This window comes from Stigmatopora argus, chromosome 5 (genome assembly GCF_051989625.1).
Source record: "Stigmatopora argus isolate UIUO_Sarg chromosome 5, RoL_Sarg_1.0, whole genome shotgun sequence".
NCBI classification, from domain to species: domain Eukaryota; kingdom Metazoa; phylum Chordata; class Actinopteri; order Syngnathiformes; family Syngnathidae; genus Stigmatopora; species Stigmatopora argus.
This window is the reverse complement of record NC_135391.1, coordinates 20,133,147-20,155,565: the sequence shown is the minus strand read 5'-3', so window position 1 is coordinate 20,155,565 and position 22,419 is coordinate 20,133,147. Positions and strand designations below refer to the sequence as shown.

General features: G+C 43.7%; 1 protein-coding gene across 1 annotated transcript in view; it reads left to right on the top strand.

The window, feature by feature from the left end:
* Window positions 1-22,419, top strand: part of znf608 (zinc finger protein 608) — an 89,780-nt gene that overhangs the window by 44,037 nt on the left and 23,324 nt on the right. Inside the window, exons 4-5 of the mRNA XM_077600767.1 lie at window positions 8,372-10,323; window positions 12,680-13,005. Coding sequence (XP_077456893.1) covers window positions 8,372-10,323; window positions 12,680-13,005 — 2,278 coding nt within the window. The remainder of the gene's footprint in view (window positions 1-8,371; window positions 10,324-12,679; window positions 13,006-22,419) is intronic.

The window sequence follows — 22,419 nt, the reverse complement described above, 5'->3', positions numbered from 1 at the left end:
AAAGCAATTTAAGAATCCTTCACAGATCTTCATTGCGAACTCAGATCAACAGTCCTCGGCCCGGGACTGTGTGATCTGTCGGGTCAATAGTCCTCAAAACAATTAAATGTCCTCGGGGCCAGCTCCAGGGGGGAAGTGTCCTTGGTAACGTTATACTGAGCGATTAATGTTTCACATATACATAAAATGATTAATATTCCACACATACATATAATGATTAATATTCCACACATACATATAATGATTAATATTCCACACGTACATATAATGATTAATATTATACATATCAGTGGTGTGCCGTCAGGGCCTTCAGGGCCTTATCTGCTGGCCTAAGAAATATCTGAATCACAGACTGATGTTAATTATATTTTGTCCATGAACACTTATAAAAATAAATAATTCCAAATTGTCTGTCAGCTTCCTTTCATTGCTTTCCCCCTGGTTGCACTGCTTCCCGATGTGTATTTTCCTATTGAAGCTTTTAACCAATCACATTTTAGCCATTATTTGTTGCTAGGGTCAGAAATCTGCCTTAAGGCCTTCACAATCAGTTCTGCAGGCTCTGGTGCATAAAGCAAGCGTCAATAAAACTGTTGCTTTAACCAATTGGATTTTGATTTGGTCACACCAAGGCCTCCCTACAGGCGTAGAGATACCCCATTGCTTACACAAACTATGATTGGCTAGTGATAGAGTAGGTGGGCCAAAGCTAGAGTGAACGAGCCAGAGCTCGCAAACTCCACCCACAATGGCCGACGGAGGAAAACAAATAGATTTGGTTGCAGATTTGCTGACAAAGCCATTTTCCAGACGGACTTTTCCAGAAAAATCGGACATCATTAAGAAAGGGCGGTCAACTCCGAAGCTAGCAAGCCTGTTACAACCGGAAAAAGGGTTTGTCCGCCACTTTCAGTTCGCTAACTACGAGCTCTACCCCTGGCTCACGGGCCCCAAGGAACACTGCAAATTGAATTGCTGGGAGTGCTTGTTATTTGCCACCGATCGACATAGTGTTTGGAGCAACACTGGATTTGGAAATTTGACTTGTTTAACCAAAGCAGCAATGAGACACCAAAGCACTGCCGGACACTTACAAGCAACGGTGCTCTCCAAAACTTTTGGGGAAACCCAGTGGAGTTACAGTTCAGTGAGAAAGTGTGCAGGGAAACGGAACGCCACAACGAAAAGGTAAAGAAAAATAGGGAAATCTTAAAAAGTTTGATAGACTCATTTTTTGGGAGCTAGCAGGAACTTGCATTTTGGGGACATAATGAAAGCGCTGCATCCCCAAACAAAGGAATATATGAGGAACTTCTTTCTCTCATTGCTGAGAGAAACATGGATCTACATTACTACCTGTCCACTAATAAAGTGTTTAGTGGCATGTCGGGCAAAATACAAAACGATCACTGCTATTCCTGAAGTAACGGAGGAAGAACTCAGAAGGGAAATTAAAAAAAGCACTGTTTGTCTCTGTAATGGTGGATGAGACGACAGACACGAGTAATGCAGCACAGCTTGCACTGATTCTGCGTTGTCACGGGCAAAGGTGTCAAGGAGCTGTTCGTCATATTTGAAAATGTTACCATTGGGAAGTGAGCCGATGACATTGTAGGTCTTATCATTCAATTTTTGGTGGAAAATGAATGTCTGGGTAAAGTTGTGGCACAGTGTTATGACGGTGCAGCGGTCATGTCTTCTGGATTAAATGGGGTGCAGGCTAAAGTTAAGGAGAGAGCGCCGTTTGCTTTATTCATACACTGCTATGCACATCGGCTAAATTTACTACTGACCAGGGGGCCTCGAAGCTTAAAGAATGCAAGATATTTTTTGCTCACCTTAATGGCTTTGCTGCATTTTTTTTCGAGATCACCTCGACGCACACAGCTACTGGACGAAATCTGCCAGCTGTGTCTGCCTCGTGTGGCACCAATGTGCTAGTACACATCCAGAGTGGTCAATACAGTATTTGAGAAGAGAGCTGCTCTAAAGGAACTGTTTCATCACATCCTGGAGCATCATAACCAGTACAACGAGGAGTCTGTGTGGTGTGCTGATGGATTTAAAGCACGTCTGGATGATTTTGAATTTTGTTTTTGCTTCACTCATTTAATGGCATTTTTGAGCTTTCAGACGTGCTTTTTTCAATACTACAGTACAACAAACTAGATGTACAGTTTTGTCTTGCAAGAGTAAAGGAGTTTGTGACACAGTTGAACGCGAGAGGAGGCGATATGAGGCAAACTACGACGCCACTGAACGCAGTGCGGGTGCTCCAAGTGCACAAAGAGGTAGAGCGCAAGATTCTCGCGCGCACTACCACCACCTCCACAACAGGATTCTGGACAATGTTATTTGCTGTTACCAGAAGACTTTCCCACATGCAGCCTTCTCCAGCTTAACGCAGAGCCACAGAACACTTTTCGATCTGCCTCGGCTAAGAACAGAACTGATTGTAATGTATGCCATGGATAATTTTGCAGGAAAATCTCCCACTGATCTCCTTGACTTCTTTCAGCAAAAAAAATGTGTGAGAGCATGGGGCGGCTGTACACATTAGTGTGTTTGGCAGTGACCATCCCCGTGTCCACTGCTTCTGTCGAACGGACATTTTCAGCCCTAAATAGAATCAAAACTTATGCCAGAAATACAACAGGACAGACTCGACTCAGCATCAGCTTTGATGGAGATTGAAAAGAACTTCTTGATGGACCTGAAATGCACGGATAATCTGTAAAACTGAGTAATTGAAATCTTCTTGAGGAAAGAAAGGAGGATGGATTTTGTGTATAAATAAAAATGATTTTTGGTGAGTAAAATATGTCTATTTTCCTAAATAATATTTACATTTTTGAGGTTATTATTGATTCTTTTTTATGTGTCGCAGCTGTAGCTGTAGTAAAGGATTTATAGCCATAAAATACTTATTGAGGGTTGGATTGATTCACACGTAGAACTACTGAATGTCTACGTGTGAAATGCGCCGCCCGCCACTGCTCTACTATCAGAAAAACACTGGCCAATTCTGACATCCATGGAAGATTTTCAACGCAAAAACCATTGCTGTCCAAAAAGAATATAAAGGCTGGTCTTCCATTTGCCAAAAAGCATCTTGACGATCCTCCACACCTTTGGAAGAACATTTGGTGGACTAATGAGTCAAAAGTTGAACTTGTTGTAAGGTGTATGGCCCATTACATTTGGCAAAAAAATGGCACAGCGTTCCATTAAAAGAATACTATACCAACAGTGAAGCATCGTGGTGGCAGTGTGATGGTCTAGCGCTGCATTGCTCCCTCAGGTTCAGGACGACTTGCTGTAATTGGTGAAAGAATGAATCCTGCTGTGTACCAGCAAATTTTGAAGGAAAACATCCGGTCCTCAGTTTGTGCGCTCAAACTCCGGCGTTCTTAGAGCATGCAGCATGACAATGATCCAAAACACACCAGCAGGTCCACCTCTGAATGGCTCAAAAATAACAAAGTTAAGGTTTTAGTTTAGTTTAAGTTTAAGGGATTTAAATCCTATTGAAATGCAGTGGTGTGATCTGAAACAGGCTGTTCATGCTAGCAAACCCCCTAATATTGCAGAATTGAAACAACTCTGCACAGAAGAGTGGGCCAAAATTCTTCCAAAGCATTGTGAAAGACTCATCACAAATCATCGTAAACGCTTGATTTCAATTATTGCTGCCAAAGGTGGCACAACCGGTTATTAGGTTAGAGGGGCAATTACTTTTTCACAGAGGGCCAGAAAAGTTTGTGTTTTTTTAAATCATCATTTCGAAACCCCATTTCCTATTTACTTGGGTTCTTTCTGTGCCATACTAAAATTGGTTTGATGATATGAAACCTTTGTATGATAAATATGGAAAAAAACACAGGAATCAGGAAGGGGGCAAAAAAATTCTCGACACTGTATAGAGCATCGGTCTCAAACTTGCGGCCCGCGGGCCAACTGCGGCCCTCGGGACGATAATTTGCGGCCCCCGTCTTAATATGAAAGATCGTTTTTATTTTTTTATTTTTTATTTTTTTTTTTTTACCCCTTTCCCCATGATGGCGCAGTTTAAGTGGCAGCCAGTGGCAGTAGCTCTGTCCACTCATGTTTTTCTTGTTTTACAGCATGTTTTACATGAAAAATTAGAGGGAACATTGACATGCACCTGCTTGTGGCAGGTGTGATACTGGTGTGCCGATAGCGAGCAATGATGATGTCGTGACCGGATTTTTCGCCTAAAGACGTTTCGCCGACGGACGTTTGACAGACGGACAGGTCGTACTAGTATTTGTTAGTTTAATGATTAAATACAAATACTAGTATTTGTATTTAATCATTAAACGCTGTCTTCAGCTGGATTTGACCGAATTTGAGAGCATTTTGAGCCGTTTGGCGAATGGACGTCTATAGACATTTTTTTGCCTCCATCGCGATATCATCCAGTATTTGTATTTAATCATTAAATGCTGTTTTAGGATGGATTTGACCCGATTGCTGTCATTTTACGGCTCGGTTCTGCTACATCTGCCTGCCCAAGAGTGCTTATTCCCGGACTGCCATTGATGGTAGACGAACATTGATTTTTACTATAATTTGGACAACACCGGCGGCGGGCCGGATTAAAAATCCTAACGGGCCGTATATGGCCCGCGGGCCGAGGTTGAAAAACTTGTACACACACGATCCGGCAGGGCGAGCGTTCGAATCCCGTTACGGCGAAACCTCCGTTCGGCCGAATGAACGTTCGGTGGAACGTCCATTCGGCGACCTGCCCGTCTGTCAAACGTCCGTCGGCGAAACGTCTTTAGGCGAATCATCCGAGTACCGATGATGTCGCTCACACTGGAACTCAGTGCGCTCAGGGAGGTTGTCTTTCTGCTCAGACCAACAAAAAATTAGAGGGAACTTTGGTTCGGAGCTGATTGAACCAATCACGGTGAGGTATACGGCTATGGAGGGCGGGACATCGGCCGGGCTGTCCAGTGCCTTGCTCACTCACTCATTCATTCCTCCAATCAGCTGGGCGGACGAGAAGCCGTGAGGCCGATCACTCCGCTCGGCGCGCACACTCCTCCGCTGCTCTCAGCATAGAACTGAATGAGGCGCTATGATCTGTGATCCAGCCTGTGTCAGTGTCTGTAGCCATCTCCGCGATTGAAACGGAGAGCGAAAGTGCACATGCGCCACAAACCCGCGCGACTGAATGTGAAAGATCAACCCGAGACTCATTCCAAGTGGAAAAACATATTACAGAGCCCCAGAGATGTCTCTTTCAAAGCCTGCCGTGAAGAGAAAGGTCGGTGATGAGCACAGACAGTTTCAAGAAAAGTGGGGAGTGCAATATTTCTTTGTTGAACACAGGGGCACCCCGACGTGTCTCATTTACACTGAAAAAGTTGCGGTGCACAAGGAATACAATTTGACACGTAATTGTACTACGAGACATGCTGAGGAGTACGAAAAATACCAGGGAGATGAGAGAGCCAACCAGGTTGCCAGTCTTAAAACACGTCTTCTGAGGCAACAGGATCTCTTCAAGAAGGCTACCAAAGACAGTAATGCAGCAGTCAAAGCTAGCTACGCCGTTTGTGAGTTGATTGATCCTGTGCTAAGTGATCCCAAATGGCTCATGGACTTGGCTTTTCTTGTTGATATCACACATGGGCTTAATGTACTGAACAAGAAGCTACAAGGCCAGGGGCAACTTGTCAGTGCTGCCTATGACAACGTGAGAGCATTCTGCACTAAACTTGTGTTATGGAAAGCCCAGCTCTCTCAGACAAACCTTTGCCATTTCCCAGCATGCAAGGCTCTCGTGGATGCAGGCACACCATTCAGTGGTGAGAAGTATGTTGAGGCCATTTCGAAGCTACAGGAGGAATTTGATCACAGATTTGCAGACTTCAAGACACACAAAGCCACATTTCAAATTTTTGCGGACCCCTTCTCCTTTGATGTGCAAGATGCCCCTCCTGAGCTTCAAATGGAGCTCATTGACCTGCAGTGCAACTCTGCACTCAAAGCCAAGTTCAGGGAGGTGAGTGGAGAAGCAGACAAGCTTGGGCAATTTTTGAGAGAGTTGACCCCCAGCTTCCCTGAACTTTCCCGAAGGTTCAAGCGGACCATGTGCCTTTTTGGGAGCACATACTTGTGTGAGAAGCTCTTCTCCACCTTGAACTTCAATAAGTCCAAGTACAGGTCCAGACTTACTGATGAGCATCTTCAAGCTCTACTGAGGGTCTCCACTGCTTCCTCCCTCAAGCCAAATGTGACTATGTGAGAAGAAGCGCTGCCAGGTCTCTAGCAGCAAGGAGTAGGCAAGAGAAGCCGTGTTCAGAATATTTCATGTTCAATGTTCCATTCAAGTTCAGAAAGTTAAAGGTTAAAGAGCTGTTAATACAGACATTTGAAACGGAATACAAATAATTCATTTTCTCTACTTAGCCAGCCAGTGTATATCTACTGTATGCTCATTAGTATTATTTGGTTTTGTATTACTGATTGATTTATTTTTTATTCATCTTTAAGTTAATTTATTTAATTCATTATTTTTTGTTAAAAAATAAAGATATTTGATAACGTTGGAATGTTTTATCAGTGCTTTTCTTGTGGAAATCCTGATGCGGCCCAGTCTCACCCAGACTCGGCCTCTAGCGGCCCCCAGGTAAATTGAGTTCGAGACCCCTGGTATAGAGCCTCATATCTAAATTACAAGGATTTGTGGATCATGTAATTCTGTCTGATATTCCAATAGTTTTAGAAGAAAACTTAAATGACACAACATAGTGAAGACAACGGTCTTAGACTTTGGAGTTGATTTGCTTCATGCTATATTCTTTTTGAACCATTTTTTGACAGATTTCTGGAAATGGGGTAGAGATACTGCCACAGGGAAATAGATTTGCTTTTCTCTTATATATATATACAGACACTCCTCAACTTACAAACGCAATTGGTTCCGAGCGATTGTTCATAAGTTGAATTTGTTTGTAAGTTGATTTAGTGCTATATTTTGTATTATAATTTATGTTTAAGGCCTGTATAAGTATATTGAAGGTTTATATAAGTGCATTTGTATGTTTAAGGCTTGTATAAGTAACACGCATTGGTTTGTACTGAAAAAAAAATAATAATAAAATGGAGAGAATATGTACAGTACTGTAGAGAGAGAGATAGATTTATGTATTAGAAACTGGCCAAAAGAAGCGACCTAATGACGATTGCACAGTTTTCTTCTTTTTTTCCATCATAAATGATGCAGTAGCACTGTATGGCATCATTCAATTGATTTGCAACTTTGTGCAACGTTCAATATTTGGGTCCTGCTGCTCGATCTTTCTGTTTATAAATGGTACTGAATGTGCAACGCTCACCACTTTCTGACGCGCATCAAGCTTCGTTATTATTGCCACTCGTTTCAAATGAAATGGCTTGCCTCTTCCTTGCAACTCCCTCAATAGAAGCCTTTAGCTTTTTACCAACCATATTCAATATTGGATGCATGAGATATTTAATGATACAAATGAAAAAGGTTCTTTGCACACTGGAGATACATTCACGCACTTCCGCATTGCAACGAAGAAGGTAGATGCTGGGTGAGCTGAGCTCTCACAGCGCCAGGCGTCGGTATTAGCGGCGGAAAGAAGTACTACTCCGAAAAAGACGCGAAATACAAAATTGGACTTGCGAACATTTTTGGACTTAAACACAATTTGCAGACATGTTCGTATGTACCGTTGTTCGTAAGTTGAATGTTCGTAAGTAGGGGAGCGTCTGTATATACATATATTTATATATTATATATATATATATATATATATATATATATATATATATATATATATATATATATATGTATATATATATATATATATATATATATATATATATGTATATATATATATATATATGTATATATATATATATATGTATATATGTATATATATATATATATATATACATATATATATATATATATATATATATATATATATATATATATATATAAATAGCAGAAGCGGGGGACACCGATTCAGGGTGTCCCCCGCTTCGCAGGGCACAAGAAGACGGACAATCATGCTCACTCACACCCATACTTAGGGGAAATTTAGAGTGTCCAATAAGCCTACCATGCATGTTTTGGGAATGTGGGAGGAAACCGGAGTACCTGGAGAAAACCCATGCAAGCCCGGGGAGAGCATGTAAACTCCACTGGACTGACCTGGATTTGAACCCAGGACCCCAGAATTGTGAGGCTGATGCGCTAACCGCTCATACACCAGGCCGCCCCATTTTATTTCAAACCTCTCAAAATAAATTGATGATTGGATCAGCGGCACAGAAGACGAATATATGAATGTTCTTTTTTCAGGTTCTCCAAGTCTTCGTCCAGTGACCTGGACATGCCAGGGGGCCGTGGTCGGGGGAAAAGGCTGCACCTGGCTTTAGCAGAGCACCCCTGTGGTGATGCGACGCTGCCAGTCAAAATCCATGGCTTGCCACTGCACCGAAGCCGTGGTGATGGTATGGCAGCTTCATCAGTGCATCACAAAGGCCGGCGTGGACGTTTGAAACTCCTTAGTAACTGTAGAGCTTCTCCACCTTTCTTCACCACAGAGGAAACTAAACCTGCCAAACAGCACTCAGTCCTCCCTTCCAGCAAGCAGAAGAACAAACCACCAGCCAAGCTGGATCTGAGTTTGGTTTTCTCAGAGGACATAAAGAATAGGAATAGGAAGAGGATTCGGGTCGAATCCCGTAGTGCTCCGTCCACGATGCAGAGTAATCCTGAAGAGTTTTTCCTGGACCCGGGGGGAAGTTGCACCTCCTCGTCTCCGCCAATTCTCATCGACTGCCCCCACCCCAATTGCACCAAGCGCTACAAGCACATCAATGGGCTGCGTTACCACCAGACACACGCTCACCTGGATGCAGAGGAGCAGACACATCCTAATGCTGAGGAGCATTTGTCAGACTGTGAGGATTCCGTCTATGACCTTATGGAGTCCTTCAACAACGTAAATGCTGCCAGCACCTCATCCAAAAAAGCCACCCCATTGTACAAAATTACCACAGTTGGCTCACCCCCAAATCAACAGCTGCTCCTGAGGACCAAAACGGGAAGGAATTCTCTGTTGAAGAATGACCTCGTCAACCTGCCCATCATCTCCAACATGACTGTAGTTCTGGAAAATTGTATGGTGCCGGACCGTAGTCTCACCATAGAGATGCCCAAGCTGGAAGCAGAAGGTCTTATTGACAAGAAGATCTTCTGCGACAAGGGAAAAAAAGCCAATGGCAAAGTGGATGAACTCTCAAAGTCGTGGACTAATCGGCTGATTGCACCAGCCCCCACCCCTCCTAAGCTTATTTCCATACCCAAAGTTGTGTCTCCAACTAACAGCTGCGCCTCACAGCAGCCTTTGCCCATGTCAGCCGTGGGCATGACCAACAAAAATGTATCCCCAAAACCCCATAAGCCAAAAATCAACATTATGGAACCTCCCCTTGTGAAAACTACTTTAGTGAAGTGCAAAGAGACATGCATGAGAGAGAAAAGACGAACCAAAGACAAACACAACCGCGATAACACTGCTTGGACAGCAAATGGTGATGCCATCAAAATGGAAGAAGGTGCTCCTAAAAATGTTGCTAAGGAGAGTCTTCTGAAAGAACACCTGAGCAAGCAGGATATGATGAATGTGCTCAGTGAAAGCCAGGAAAGCCGAATGGCAAGTATCCGTGCCGAGGCTGACAAGGTATACACTTTCACGGACAATGCCCCTAGTCCTTCCATTGTAAATTCATCATGGCTTCATACCCCTAGCGGTTATATGTTGATGGGTGATAGCAAAGACAACAGCCCCGCTTACTCTGACATCTCAGATGCAGGTGAAGACGGAGTTCACACGGAAAATCGCCAAAAAGGACTCAGATCTATGTGCGGGTCCTCTGTATCATCTGAAGTCATTTCTAGCCGTAACCATAATAACACCAGCAAGACGCCACCCATGATGCCTTCCCCTCCATCTACAAAAGAACTACAATTCTACCACAGTTTTGAGCCGTACTTCTTGCCAGGGTATGCGCAAGCAGACAGGGATAACACAAACCATAAATGTTCCTCTCACGATTCTAAAAGTAAAGATCGAAAGGAGGACAGTAAAGATGATGACAAAGGCCCCATCAACAACTTGAGGGACTCTAAGAAATGTGATGTGCCAGTAGCACCATCTCAACTGCAGTTGGCCATATGCCAAACCCAGACTGCATTGGGTCAGTCACTGTATTACGGACAGTACTCTCAAAGCCTCTATATCAGGGGTCTCAAACTTGCGGCCCGCGGGCCAACTGCGGCCCGCGGGACGATAATTTGCGGCCCCCGTCTTAATATGAAATATCGATTTTTTTTTTTAATTTTTTTTTTTTTTTTTTTTTTTTTTTACCCCTTTCCCCATGATGGCGCCGTTTAAGTGGCAGCCAGTGGCAGTAGCTCTGTCCACTCATGTTTTTCTTGTTTTACAGCATGTTTTACATGAAAAATTAGAGGGAACATTGACATGCACCTGCTTGTGGCAGGTGTGATACTGGTGTGCCGATAGCGAGCAATGATGATGTCGTGACCGGATGATTCGCCTAAAGACGTTTCGCCGACGGACGTTTGACAGACGGACAGGTCGTACTAGTATTTGTTAGTTTAATGATTAAATACAAATACTAGTATTTGTATTTAATCATTAAACGCTGTTTTCAGCTGGATTTGACCGAATTTGAGAGCATTTTGAGCCGTTTGGCGAATGGACGTCTATAGACGTTTTTTTGCCTCCATCGCGATATCATCCAGTATTTGTATTTAATCATTAAATGCTGTTTTAGGATGGATTTGACCCGATTGCTGTCATTTTACGGCTCGGTTCTGCTACATCTGCCTGCCCAAGAGTCCTTATTCCCGGACTGCCATTGATGGTAGACGAACATTGATTTTTACTATAATTTGGAAAACACCGGCGGCGGGCCGGATTAAAAATCCTAACGGGCCGTATATGGCCCGCGGGCCGAGGTTGAAAAACTTGTACACACACGATCCGGCGGGGCGAGCGTTCGAATCCCGTTTCGGCGAAACCTCCGTTCGGCCGAATGAACGTTCGGTGGAACGTCCATTCGGCGACCTGCCCGTCTGTCAAACGTCCGTCGGCGAAACGTCTTTAAGCGAATCATCCGAGTACCGATGATGTCGCTCACACTGGTACTCAGTGCGCTCAGGGAGGTTGTCTTTCTGCTCAGACCAACAAAAAATTAGAGGGAACTTTGTTTCGGAGCTGAATGAACCAATCACGGTGAGGTATACGGCTCTGGAGGGCGGGACATCGGCCGGGCTGTCCAGTGCCTCGCTCACTCACTCATTCATTCCTCCAATCAGCTGGGCGGAGGAGAAGCCGTGAGGCCGATCACTCCGCTCGGCGCGCACACTCCTCTGCTGCTCTCAGCATAGAACTGAATGAGGCGCTATGATCCGTGATCCAGCCTGTGTCAGTGTCTGTAGCCATCTCCGCGATTGAAACGGAGAGCGAAAGTGCACATGCGCCACAAACCCGCGCGACTGAATGTGAAAGATCAACCCGAGACTCATTCCAAGTAGAAAAACATATTACAGAGCCCCAGAGATGTCTCTTTCAAAGCCTGCCGTGAAGAGAAAGGTCGGTGATGAGCAGAGACAGTTTCAAGAAAAGTGGGGAGTGCAATATTTCTTTGTTGAACACAGGGGCACCCCGACGTGTCTCATTTACACTGAAAAAGTTGCGGTGCACAAGGAATACAATTTGAAACGTAATTGTACTATGAGACATGGTGAGGAGTACGAAAAATACCAGGGAGATGAGAGAGCCAACCAGGTTGCCAGTCTTAAAACACGTCTTCTGAGGCAACAGGATCTCTTCAAGAAGGCTACCAAAGACAGTAATGCAGCATGGAGCTCATTGACCTGCAGTGCAACTCTGCACTCAAAGCCAAGTTCAGGGAGGTGAGTGGAGAAGCAGACAAGCTTGGGCAATTTTTGAGAGAGTTGACCCCCAGCTTCCCTGAACTTTCCCGAAGGTTCAAGCGGACCATGTGCCTTTTTGGGAGCACATACTTGTGTGAGAAGCTCTTCTCCACCTTGAACTTCAATAAGTCCAAGTACAGGTCCAGACTTACTGATGAGCATCTTCAAGCTCTACTGAGGGTCTCCACTGCTTCCTCCCTCAAGCCAAATGTGACTATGTGAGAAGAAGCGCTGCCAGGTCTCTAGCAGCAAGGAGTAGGCAAAAGAAGCCGTGTTCAGAATATTTCATGTTCAATGTTCCATTCAAGTTCAGAAAGTTAAAGGTTAAAGAGCTGTAAATACAGACATTTGAAACGGAATAAAAATAATTCATTTTCTCTACTTAGCCAGCCAGTATATATCTACTGTATGCTCATTAGTATTATTTGGTTTTATATTACTGATTGATTTATTTTTTATTCATCTTTAAGTTAATTTATTTAATTCATTATTTTTTGTTAAAAAATAAAGATATTTGATAACGTTGTAAAGTTTTATCAGTGCTTTTCTTGTGGAAATCCTGATGCGGCCCAGTCTCACCCAGACTCGGCCTCTAGCGGCCCCCAGGTAAATTGAGTTCGAGACCCCTGCTCTATATAGATCAGAAACTCTTTCTGACATCCAAGTGCTGTGAGGAGAATCTGCATGCTGAGCAAATGTCTGTCGGGCGAGACCCGGACGGGGACATCAGACATAGCAGCGGAGCTAAAGGGCTGAAAGTGACTAGAGGTTGCTGCCCCAAACCTACCCTCTTCTACTTGGAGGGAACAGGAGAAAGAGGGCTGGGCTCAAATGAGGACGACCACCATAGCGTACCCAAAGACTGTGAGGACATGATGTCACTTTCCACCTCCTCCTCCTCTTCTTTGTCCTCATCACACCACAACAATCAGAAAGATCTGGACTCAAATGCTTCCTATTCCAGCGTAAGTCTTTGTCTATGTCTCTCACGCTGCCTATTGTTGTGCTTTGATGAGCAATTGTTCATTCCTAAGATACAGGCTCACAGGCCATAACTCGATGCTTACCAATTCACCCATCTGCACTCACTAATGGCTGCATGAAGGTACTTGGATGATTCGCCTAAAGACGTTTCGCCGACGGACGTTTGACAGACGGACAGGTCGCCGAATGGACGTTCCACCGAACGGTCATTCAGCCGAACGGCCGAAACGGGATTTGCGCGCTCGCCCCCGGATCGTGTGTACAATTTTTGCAATATCGGCCCGCGGGCCATATGCGACCCGTTAGGATTTTTAATCCGGCCCGCCGAGTAGGTAAATCATATCCCTACGGTCATCGGAGGGGTTTCTCCCCGGGAACAGTGCTTCGTGGGCGGATTTTAATGACACATGCTGAGTTTCATTATCGAGCTCCATATGTTTCCCGAGTTTGAGCACTTTAAAAATCGGCGGGGGTTACCCCCGAGCCTATCCGAGAATAGTGCGCCGTGAGCGGACTGGGTTGGACGACGCCCCGTTGAATTTCTGCAGCTCCAGAAATTTTTCAAAATCCATCTTAAAACAGCGTTTAATGATTAAATACAAATACTAGTGTTTTATATACAATACTAGTATTGTATTTTATACTAGTAATTTATTTAAAAGAAGACAAAGGAAATTCACATATTCTTCGTGTATACAGACTAGATGTCCGATGCGCGTTGTGAGGCAACGGAGCTCGACGTCGTTGCTTGTCGGCCATTTTAAGAACAGAGCCATTCGCCAAACGGCTAAAAATGCTCTCAAATTCGGTCAAATCCAGCCAAAAACAGCGTTTAATGATTAAATACAAATACCAGTATTTGTATTTGTGACATCAAATGTTGGATAGGCACTGGGGAAACACACCGTTGATGTGTGTGGTGCTCATACTTTGAAAAATTTATGGAGCTCGGGATTTCAGCGGGGCATCAGCCAACCCAATCCGCTCATGTGTCACTATCCTTGGTTACGCTAGGGAAAAAACGCCGCCGATGTGTGTGGTGCTCACGCTTAGAAAAAAATGTGGTGCTCAGGATTCCAGCGGGCCATGTGTCACCCCTGTCCGCCCACAGAGCACTGTGCTCGGTGAAAAACCCCTCCAATGTGTGTGGGGCTCAAATTTGAAAAATTTCTGGAGCTGCAGAAATTCAGCGGGGCGTCGTCCAACCCAGTCCGCTCACGGCGCACTATTGTCGGATAGGCTCGGGGGGAACCCCCGCCAATTTTTAAAGTGCTCAAACTCGGGAAATATATGGAGCTCGATAATGAAACTCAGCATGTGTCATTAAAATCCGCCCACGAAGCACTGTTCCCGGGGAGAAACCCCTCAGATGACCGTAGGGATATGATTTACCTACTCGGCGGGCCGGATTAAAAATCCTAACGGGCATATATGGCCCGCGGGCCGAGGTTGCAAAACATGTACACACACGATCCGGGGGCGGGGCGAGCGCACGAATCCCGTTTCAGTGAAACCTCCGTTCGGCCGAACCGCCATTCGGCCGAACGGCCGTTCGGCCAAATGACCGTTCGGTGGAACGTCCATTCGGCGACCTGTCCGTCTGTCAAACGTCCGTCGGCGAAACGTCTTTGGGCGAATCATCCGGCCACGCTGCATGAACACCATATTCTACGCCAGGGGTCTCCAAACTGGTCCTTAAGGGTAGGTCCGAGTTTTGTTACAACCAATCCACCACAGACAGTTTAACCAATGAGGTTTCTGATAAAAGATTAAGACACCAGATAAGTGAAAAGGTGTGGCTTTGTTTGGTTGGAATGAAATCGTTTGGATTGTTCCATGTATAAAGAAGTCCTGCCTAGGGTGTTTAAGGACGCAGTTTTTCCTCTATAGACCACTTTATTTTTTGTAAACTGACTGGATACTTCTGGGTGGCAGAAAAATTAGAGGCTACTGGTCGCTGATCTAGAAGCATGGCACAAAATTGCGTTTGTGGATAGTTGCCAGACATACCACAGGGTTACGTTGTTGCTATTGTTTTAATTTCTTCTAACATAAACTCAAAACGTACCCAGACCAACCTTTGGTTATGGAGCTAATAGAGTGGATGTTGTAAATTATTTCTAATAACGCGAGTGTACAGCCGCACACAACTATACGCTAAAGGTTGTGACGAGGAGAGAGCATGCCCTCTACTGACTAGCTTTCAACCTACAGCAAAACTAAGTCTGCTATTTATTAATCAGCCTTAATCAGTACTTGACTGGGAGATTTTTTTAGGCCTGGGGTAAGACATTTAATCAGGCTCCCTTTCATTTCGTCACGGCAGTGTTCTATCATATTTTGCCACCCATCAGGACTGACTACTTTGGCGTTCTGTGAGTGCATACTTATGTCGTTTGTGTTACACCCGTAATTATTTGCTCCCTTTGCTGCAATGAAATGGTAATAACTATAATGTATGCAAATTTAGGAAAACTGATAGCAAAATTTGATAAGGTAGTAAAAATTAACAGAGGCATCTATCATAAAAAGCTTCAGTAGCAAAATCTGATAGTGGAGTACAATCCGATAGAACACAATGTTTTTGACTAACTAATTGAAAGTAAATTTGCACTCCAATACTGTTATGAATTGCCTCGGTTGCGGAGAAGAGTGGAACCCAGGCTCAGCAAAGCAGGCAGACAAGGAAAGTACTGGTGCACAAACTTAAGCTTTAACGGGAAAAATAACTACAGAATAAACCTTACAAACTAAAAACTGGGAAAATAACAAAGAAAATCTGAACCGTAAGCACATAGACACGAGGAGACGCACACCCGAAAGACGAATACACAGGGTTTCAATTCACAGATGTTACGTCCACGGGAGAACGTCGAGGCGAGGTAGGAGGAATTAGGACCCAATCGTGGGGAAGCAGGCGAGGACGAGGGAAATAGTGCTCATAACCAAAACTTTAATAATCAAACCGGACTAGGGAAAACACGGGGAATCGAGGAACGAGGTAACGTGGTTACATGACAAGGGAATTTAGGCAGACGATCCGACAATGACATTATAATCAGTGAGGCATAAACAGACACAACAGGGACTAATTTTGAATCACGCGCAGCTGCGCGAGCACAACGGCAAGGCAGGAGGGACAAACAAGAGTAGGGAAAAGGCAAAGGGAAAAACAATATCAGCCTACTCCTAACAAAAGACACCTCAAGTGACATTCATATACAATTACGCAGACTGGACACACAAGGAAAACACACCCAACTACCAAAACCCCCACCACACCACCTAGTCCAGTTGTTGCTGTTTAAAAGATTACAGTGGTACCTCGAGATACGAGCTTAATGCGTTCCGGGACTGAGCACGTATGTCGATTTACTCGTATGTCAAATGAACGTTTCCCATTGAAATGAACGAGAAACAAAGTAATTCGTTCCAACCCTCTGAAAAAAAAAACAGTTTTTCAATGACACGTTTCCTCGTTACCTCAATGCATGTTCCATGTGCCTCGTTCCTCGCTTTCCCGTGTCTCCCCTTGTCAGGTTTGGTTATGTGATTTGATTTCTAAGTCTTTGTTATTTTCTAAGATGCTGCTTATGTTATTAAAGTTTTGGTTTGAGCACCAACTCCCTCGTCCTCGCCTGCTTCCCTGCGATTGGGTCCTAATTCCTCATTACCTCGCCACGACGTCTCGCCAAAGACATAATAAAATTCTTGCAATGAAGGAGGAGCTATGTGATGGAAGATTATGCAATGAAGGAGGAGCTATGTGATGGAAGATTATGCAATGAAGGAGGAGCTATGTGATGGAAGATTTTGCAAACTAAGGTGGGATTTGCATATTTAACAGTATTGTCCCAGTTCAGGCGTTTGTATTTTTTAATATCTGACAGTAGCAATGTGTTCTTGGTTTTCTGGTCAATACAATCAGGGCTTTCTTATAAATGGTTTCAAATGGTTTTTAGTGTTGTTTTGCAGACCGATGACCAACTTATTAGGCAGTAAGTTGTGTGATATGATCTTTGTGTCAAAATACAGTGTTACTGACTCATGCGTTAGATTGTTTCTAATGAAACTAAAATTGGACAAATTGAATGTACTGTATTTATTCGAGTATAATGCGTGAAATTTTGTACCAAAAAATTGGAGCAAAGTTCGGGTGCGTGTTATACACAATCTGGTGAAGCACTGCTGTTAGGTTTAAACACCAGACATTTGTATCACCAATCTGAAAGAAGGAAAAACACAGAATTTAGTCAACTTTATTTAAAAATGAGAGGGTCTGGGACTGCTCGCGTCTCAATCCTCCGACACACTCTGAAGATGTCTCCTCTCGCCAAGTCTCTTATTGTGTTTAGTTACAGGAAGTTTCAAGCTGATCAAAGGAAAGAGGGAGTTCTCTCCCAGTTACAAAAGGTTCTTTGATCATGACCATATGCTCTTTTAAGGTAACACCTTTACAGTCTCTTTCCCTATCTCCCACAATCTTCACACAATGGTTCAAACAGGCGAGCAGACCCCTGGGGCAGTTCCTCTTTGTTGAATAAGGTGAAACTTCCCCAGGGCTCAAGACATCCCTAATTCTATTAACAAGCATTTCGACAGTCTAAACTAAAATCAGGATAACTTATTTACAATAATTCCAACATTTCCCTCCTGTTTATCCGGATTCTGCTATAAAATATCATCATCCATGACCTCTTCTTTTCAGATTTTCGCATCACAGGATCACCAAAATAACAGAAAAACGTTACACTCAAAAGTCAATGTCAGAGTCTTTAGAATCTGGGAACAGGTCAGGCAGTCGCATGAACTGCATTTCCTCATCATCCCCAGATCCGTCGGCGTCGTCATCGTCCCGTGGTTCGCCTCCAGATGTCAATAAGGCATACATTTCTGATTTGACTGGTTCTATGGCATTTGTTATTAATCTTTGACATAACACACGAATACAGGGAATGCAACAACATCCACAAGTTGTGAGAATGGCAGCAAAAACAGCGATTGACTTTAGAACTGATACAACCAACTGTTTGTATCTGCCAAACATGCTACCAAATTCGTCCCACATTGAGGTGTCGATTCCAGAATGTTCCTTCATCTTGCTGTTGAGGGATCGAAGGCCCTCCAGGGCCTTGGTTAAACTCCCGTCAGCTGCTGTGTTGTTCGGGATGAACGTGCAGCATTGGTCGCCAAAGATGGAGCACACGCCACCTTTCTCTGCCAGGAGCATGTCAACAGCAATCCTGTTCTGGAAGGCCATCAAGGAGGTAGCCGACAACTGTTCATGGATGGCTGCAAACCCTTCCTCCGTCCTGTTCCCCAGTCATTGCACATTGTAATGGATGTAGTTGATTCTGTCCACATTTTTCTTAATAGTACACCACCAACACAGGAATGATTCAAAACCAGCTGCCATTTGGTCAGCGAGCTTATACTCATCTGGTACACCTCGGGGGACCCCGAAGCTGTCGATGTAGGTTGGGTCCCCATCGCCCCATCCAAGAGCGGACCGCTTGGCTCTGCCATTCCAGTGGTGAGGCAAGACGTTTCCTGCTACAGTGACCAATTCAGGAGCAGACATCTTTGTTATGGAAACAGGCAGGAGCAATGACACAGATGCACAATAGCCAGTAGTGTTGAATGGCAACCTGTCGTACAATCTATTATCACCACACCACCACCAGATGTCGCTACGAGCTACCGGTTTGAATGTAATATCAACCGTCACCACTTGTTTACATTGTATACTATTAAGTCGTCCCAGAATCAACCCACTTCCTATTCTATTAATGCACGTGAAGTTGGCCCGTGCTATTTTCTTTGAAAACACTGGTTTCTCCTTTTCTTCATCCGCCATTGGAAAAACACTATCCCAGTACAAACAATTTTGAGATGGTACTGGCTTGTTCATCACGTCTACCAGGCAGGTGGAGCTCAATGCTGAGGGTATTGTAGCATTGTAGCAGTACCTGTAGCATTGGTTTGGCCCCCATACATACCACACAGTCTGCTTGCGTTACTTGAGCGGCTTGTTCCGCCATCAGGAGCCAATTGTTATCTAATTTAGAAATTCCCGTCGCAAATTTAAACCAATCATCCACCTCTGGTTCAACGTATATCCGTGGCATGTCTGGAAAGTTTGATTTCGGCCCAGGAGTTATTTCTTTGCTAGGTTCAACAATTGTGGTAGTGACGTTTGGACAGAACGTTATGGGCACGCATGGGTCTTCCTGATGTTCTCTCCAGACACAGAGCATCAGCCCGTGGCATTGAGGTTTGTTTGTGAAGCCCTTCAATCCTTCGGGCTCGCCGAGTGGCACCTGAGTGGTATTCAAATTTAACAACAAACTGCTTTTTGTTCTTGTCAGGGTTACCGGTTTCTTCCACCTGGCCCTTCTCTTGGAGAACCCATACGAACCTTTTGACCACTTCCCAGTTGTAGCCGCCACGTCACCCCACCAGTGACCCGATTTCTTCGCCCCAGCACTGTCCAAGTAAAAATCATACCCGGTCCAATCATTCAGCCGATATCCCCCTATCTTGAAATTTTGGTTAAATGTAATTACTGCCTTAGTTCTGTTGGTTTGGTAACAATAATACAATTTGTAAGTATGGGTATCATCTTTGCTATCTGTCGTTTTGCATGGATTCTTTATCACCTTCCATTGTATTCTAGAGGGATTTTGATAGTAATGTCCTACCTTTCGTTTTTGCAAATTGAGTGACTTTTCATGTAACAATAAAATTACTACTATTATTATTCCGATTGTTCCTCCCACCGCCAATCCTATCTTGTGTACCCGGGTGAATATCATGCTAGTAGATTGTAATCTTTCCTAATGCCACACGGAGCTGTGGAAAATCTTCACCGGGTTTGAGATGACTGTAAACTAAAATTACAGCCCCCTTTGTAGTCGGACTTCCTCCGGAGGCGGGTGAAAGATTACAATGCTACTACAGCAGATACCACAGCGCGATCACTACAACACCAATAACGATGGCTAGGTTGAACAAGATGATCGAAGTCGTTAAATAAGTCATACTCGATAACCCTTTTGCAATGTTCCAGGTGTATCCAGGTATTTCGTTCTGCTATTTTAATTGCCGTTCCTGTGGTTAATAAAACCTGATAGGGTCCTTCCCACTTAGGCGAGTGCCAGTGTTTCTTCTTTATACTTTTAATCAGGACCCAGTCACCTGGTTCAACTAATTGGTCTTCCTGCAACGACACAGTTGGCGTATCATCATTAGCTTGTTCTGTCAATTCTTTTTGTTTTTGTAGCATTTTTCTCATGTAATCTGCAAGATTGCTTTCGTCATCTGTTTCCCAAATATTTTTAAAATAAGGTAATCTGTACTGTCTGCCAAATAAGGTTTCGTACGGGGTTAATCCGTTTGTGCTGGTAATGTTTATATGTAGTTTTACTAAGTCTAGGCATTGTGTCCAGAGTCTACCAGTTTCTTCCATACATTTTCTGAGTCTGTTTTTTATGGTGCCATTCATTCTTTCCACCAGTCCTGCACTCTGTGGATGATAGGCGCAGTGATGTTTTAAATTGATGTGAAACGCTTGTCCTATTTTTGAAATTATTTGGTTTACGAAATGAGTCCCATTATCACTGTAGACTATTTCTGGAATGCCATATCTCGGTATTATGGCTTTGCATAATGCTTTTGCTACTGTTATGGCATCAGGTGTCTTTGTCGGAAATATTTCTACCCATTTTGAATACGAGTCTATTATTACGAGACAATATTTTTTACCTTCACACTTATTTAGTTCTATATAATCCATATGTATGTGTTGAAATGGATATTGTGGTTTTGGGAATTGACCCCGTTTTGGTCTAAGGTTACCTTGTGCATTGTGTCTTGCACATATTAGACAGGCTCTACAAAAAAAATTTGAATAGGTATTAAATCCATAGGTTGTATATATTTGGTGTAACATTCTTACCATCCCTCCTGTTGAGACATGTGATTTACCATGGCTCAAAATAGCTGCCCATTTGTACAGTTTTTTTGGTAGGATTGGTTTACCTTCTGGTCATATATATATATTTGGTTTTTTATTCGTGCGCCTTTCTTTTCCCATTGTTCTTTTTCTTGTTTGGGTGATTGTTGTTGCATTTCTATGAGTATTTTGTCATCCATTTTTTGTTGGTCATTTTTGCTATTTACTTCCATGTTTAGAATTGTTATTTCCCCTTGTGCTGCCTGTTTAGCAATCTTGTCCGCGAAGGCGTTGCCCTTTGTTATGGGATCGGTACCTGATGTGTGTGCAGCACATTTACATATTGCTAATTGTGTCGGTAGTTGCACGGCTTGTAATAGTTCAGTTAGTAATTTGGCGTGAGTCACTGGTTTTCCAGTTGATGTGACCATACCCCTATTTTTCCAGTGTTGCGCAAACGTTTGAGTGGTTGCAAACGCATATTGGCTGTCCGTATATATTGTGACCGCCTGTCCTTTCATTAATTTACATGCTTCAGTAAGTGCCACTAATTCTGCAGCTTGTGCTGAGAAATGTTGCGGTAACGCTGCCGCTTGTAGTATTACTGTTTGAGTTACTATGGCGTAGCCGGTTTTTGTTTTCCCTTTATCATCTTTTTTCGAGGACCCGTCTACAAATATTATTTCTCCATTTTCTAGCGGTGTATCTTTCAGGTCTGGTCTACTTTTACTCTTTTGTTCTGCTAATGCTTCGCAATCGTGTTTCTCACCTTCCTCCTCTGTGGGAACTAGTGTTGCTGGATTGAGCACTGTGCACCTTTCTATTTTTAGATGCGGCTGAGACAGTAGTATCGACATGCAAGACAGATGTCTTGCCGGTGACAGGAAACTCATTTTTGTTTGTAAGAGTAGAGCTGAGACCGCGTGGGGAACTTCTAAAACTAATGGGTGGAACAATACCACCTCAGCGCTTGCGGTCACCGCTAGTGATGCTGCGACCACTGCTCTCACACAATGTGGCAGTGCACAGGCCACTGCATCTAACTTTGTGGAATAGTATGACACTGGTCTCAGCTTCTCGCCATATTTCTGAGTCAATACCGATGTCATGAAATAATTCTTACAGTCCACCATCTGTACAAATTCTTTAGAATAATCAGGTAACGCGAGTGTGCTACTACTCACTAGCGCCTGTTTCAAATCGCAAAGTGCCATTTCTGCTTCTGGCGTCCATTTCAATTTGTCTGACATTTTTAGTTCTTCTTTATACATCAGGGCTTGCAATGGCGCTGTTAGTTCAGCATAAATTGGTACCCAACATCTGCAGTAATTTGTGAGCTCTAAAAAGGACATCATTTGCTTTTTTGTAAGTGGCTTCGGTGCTTGTAGGATTGCCGCCTTTCTTTCTTCTAAAACTGTTCTGCCCCCCGCGCTTAGCTGGT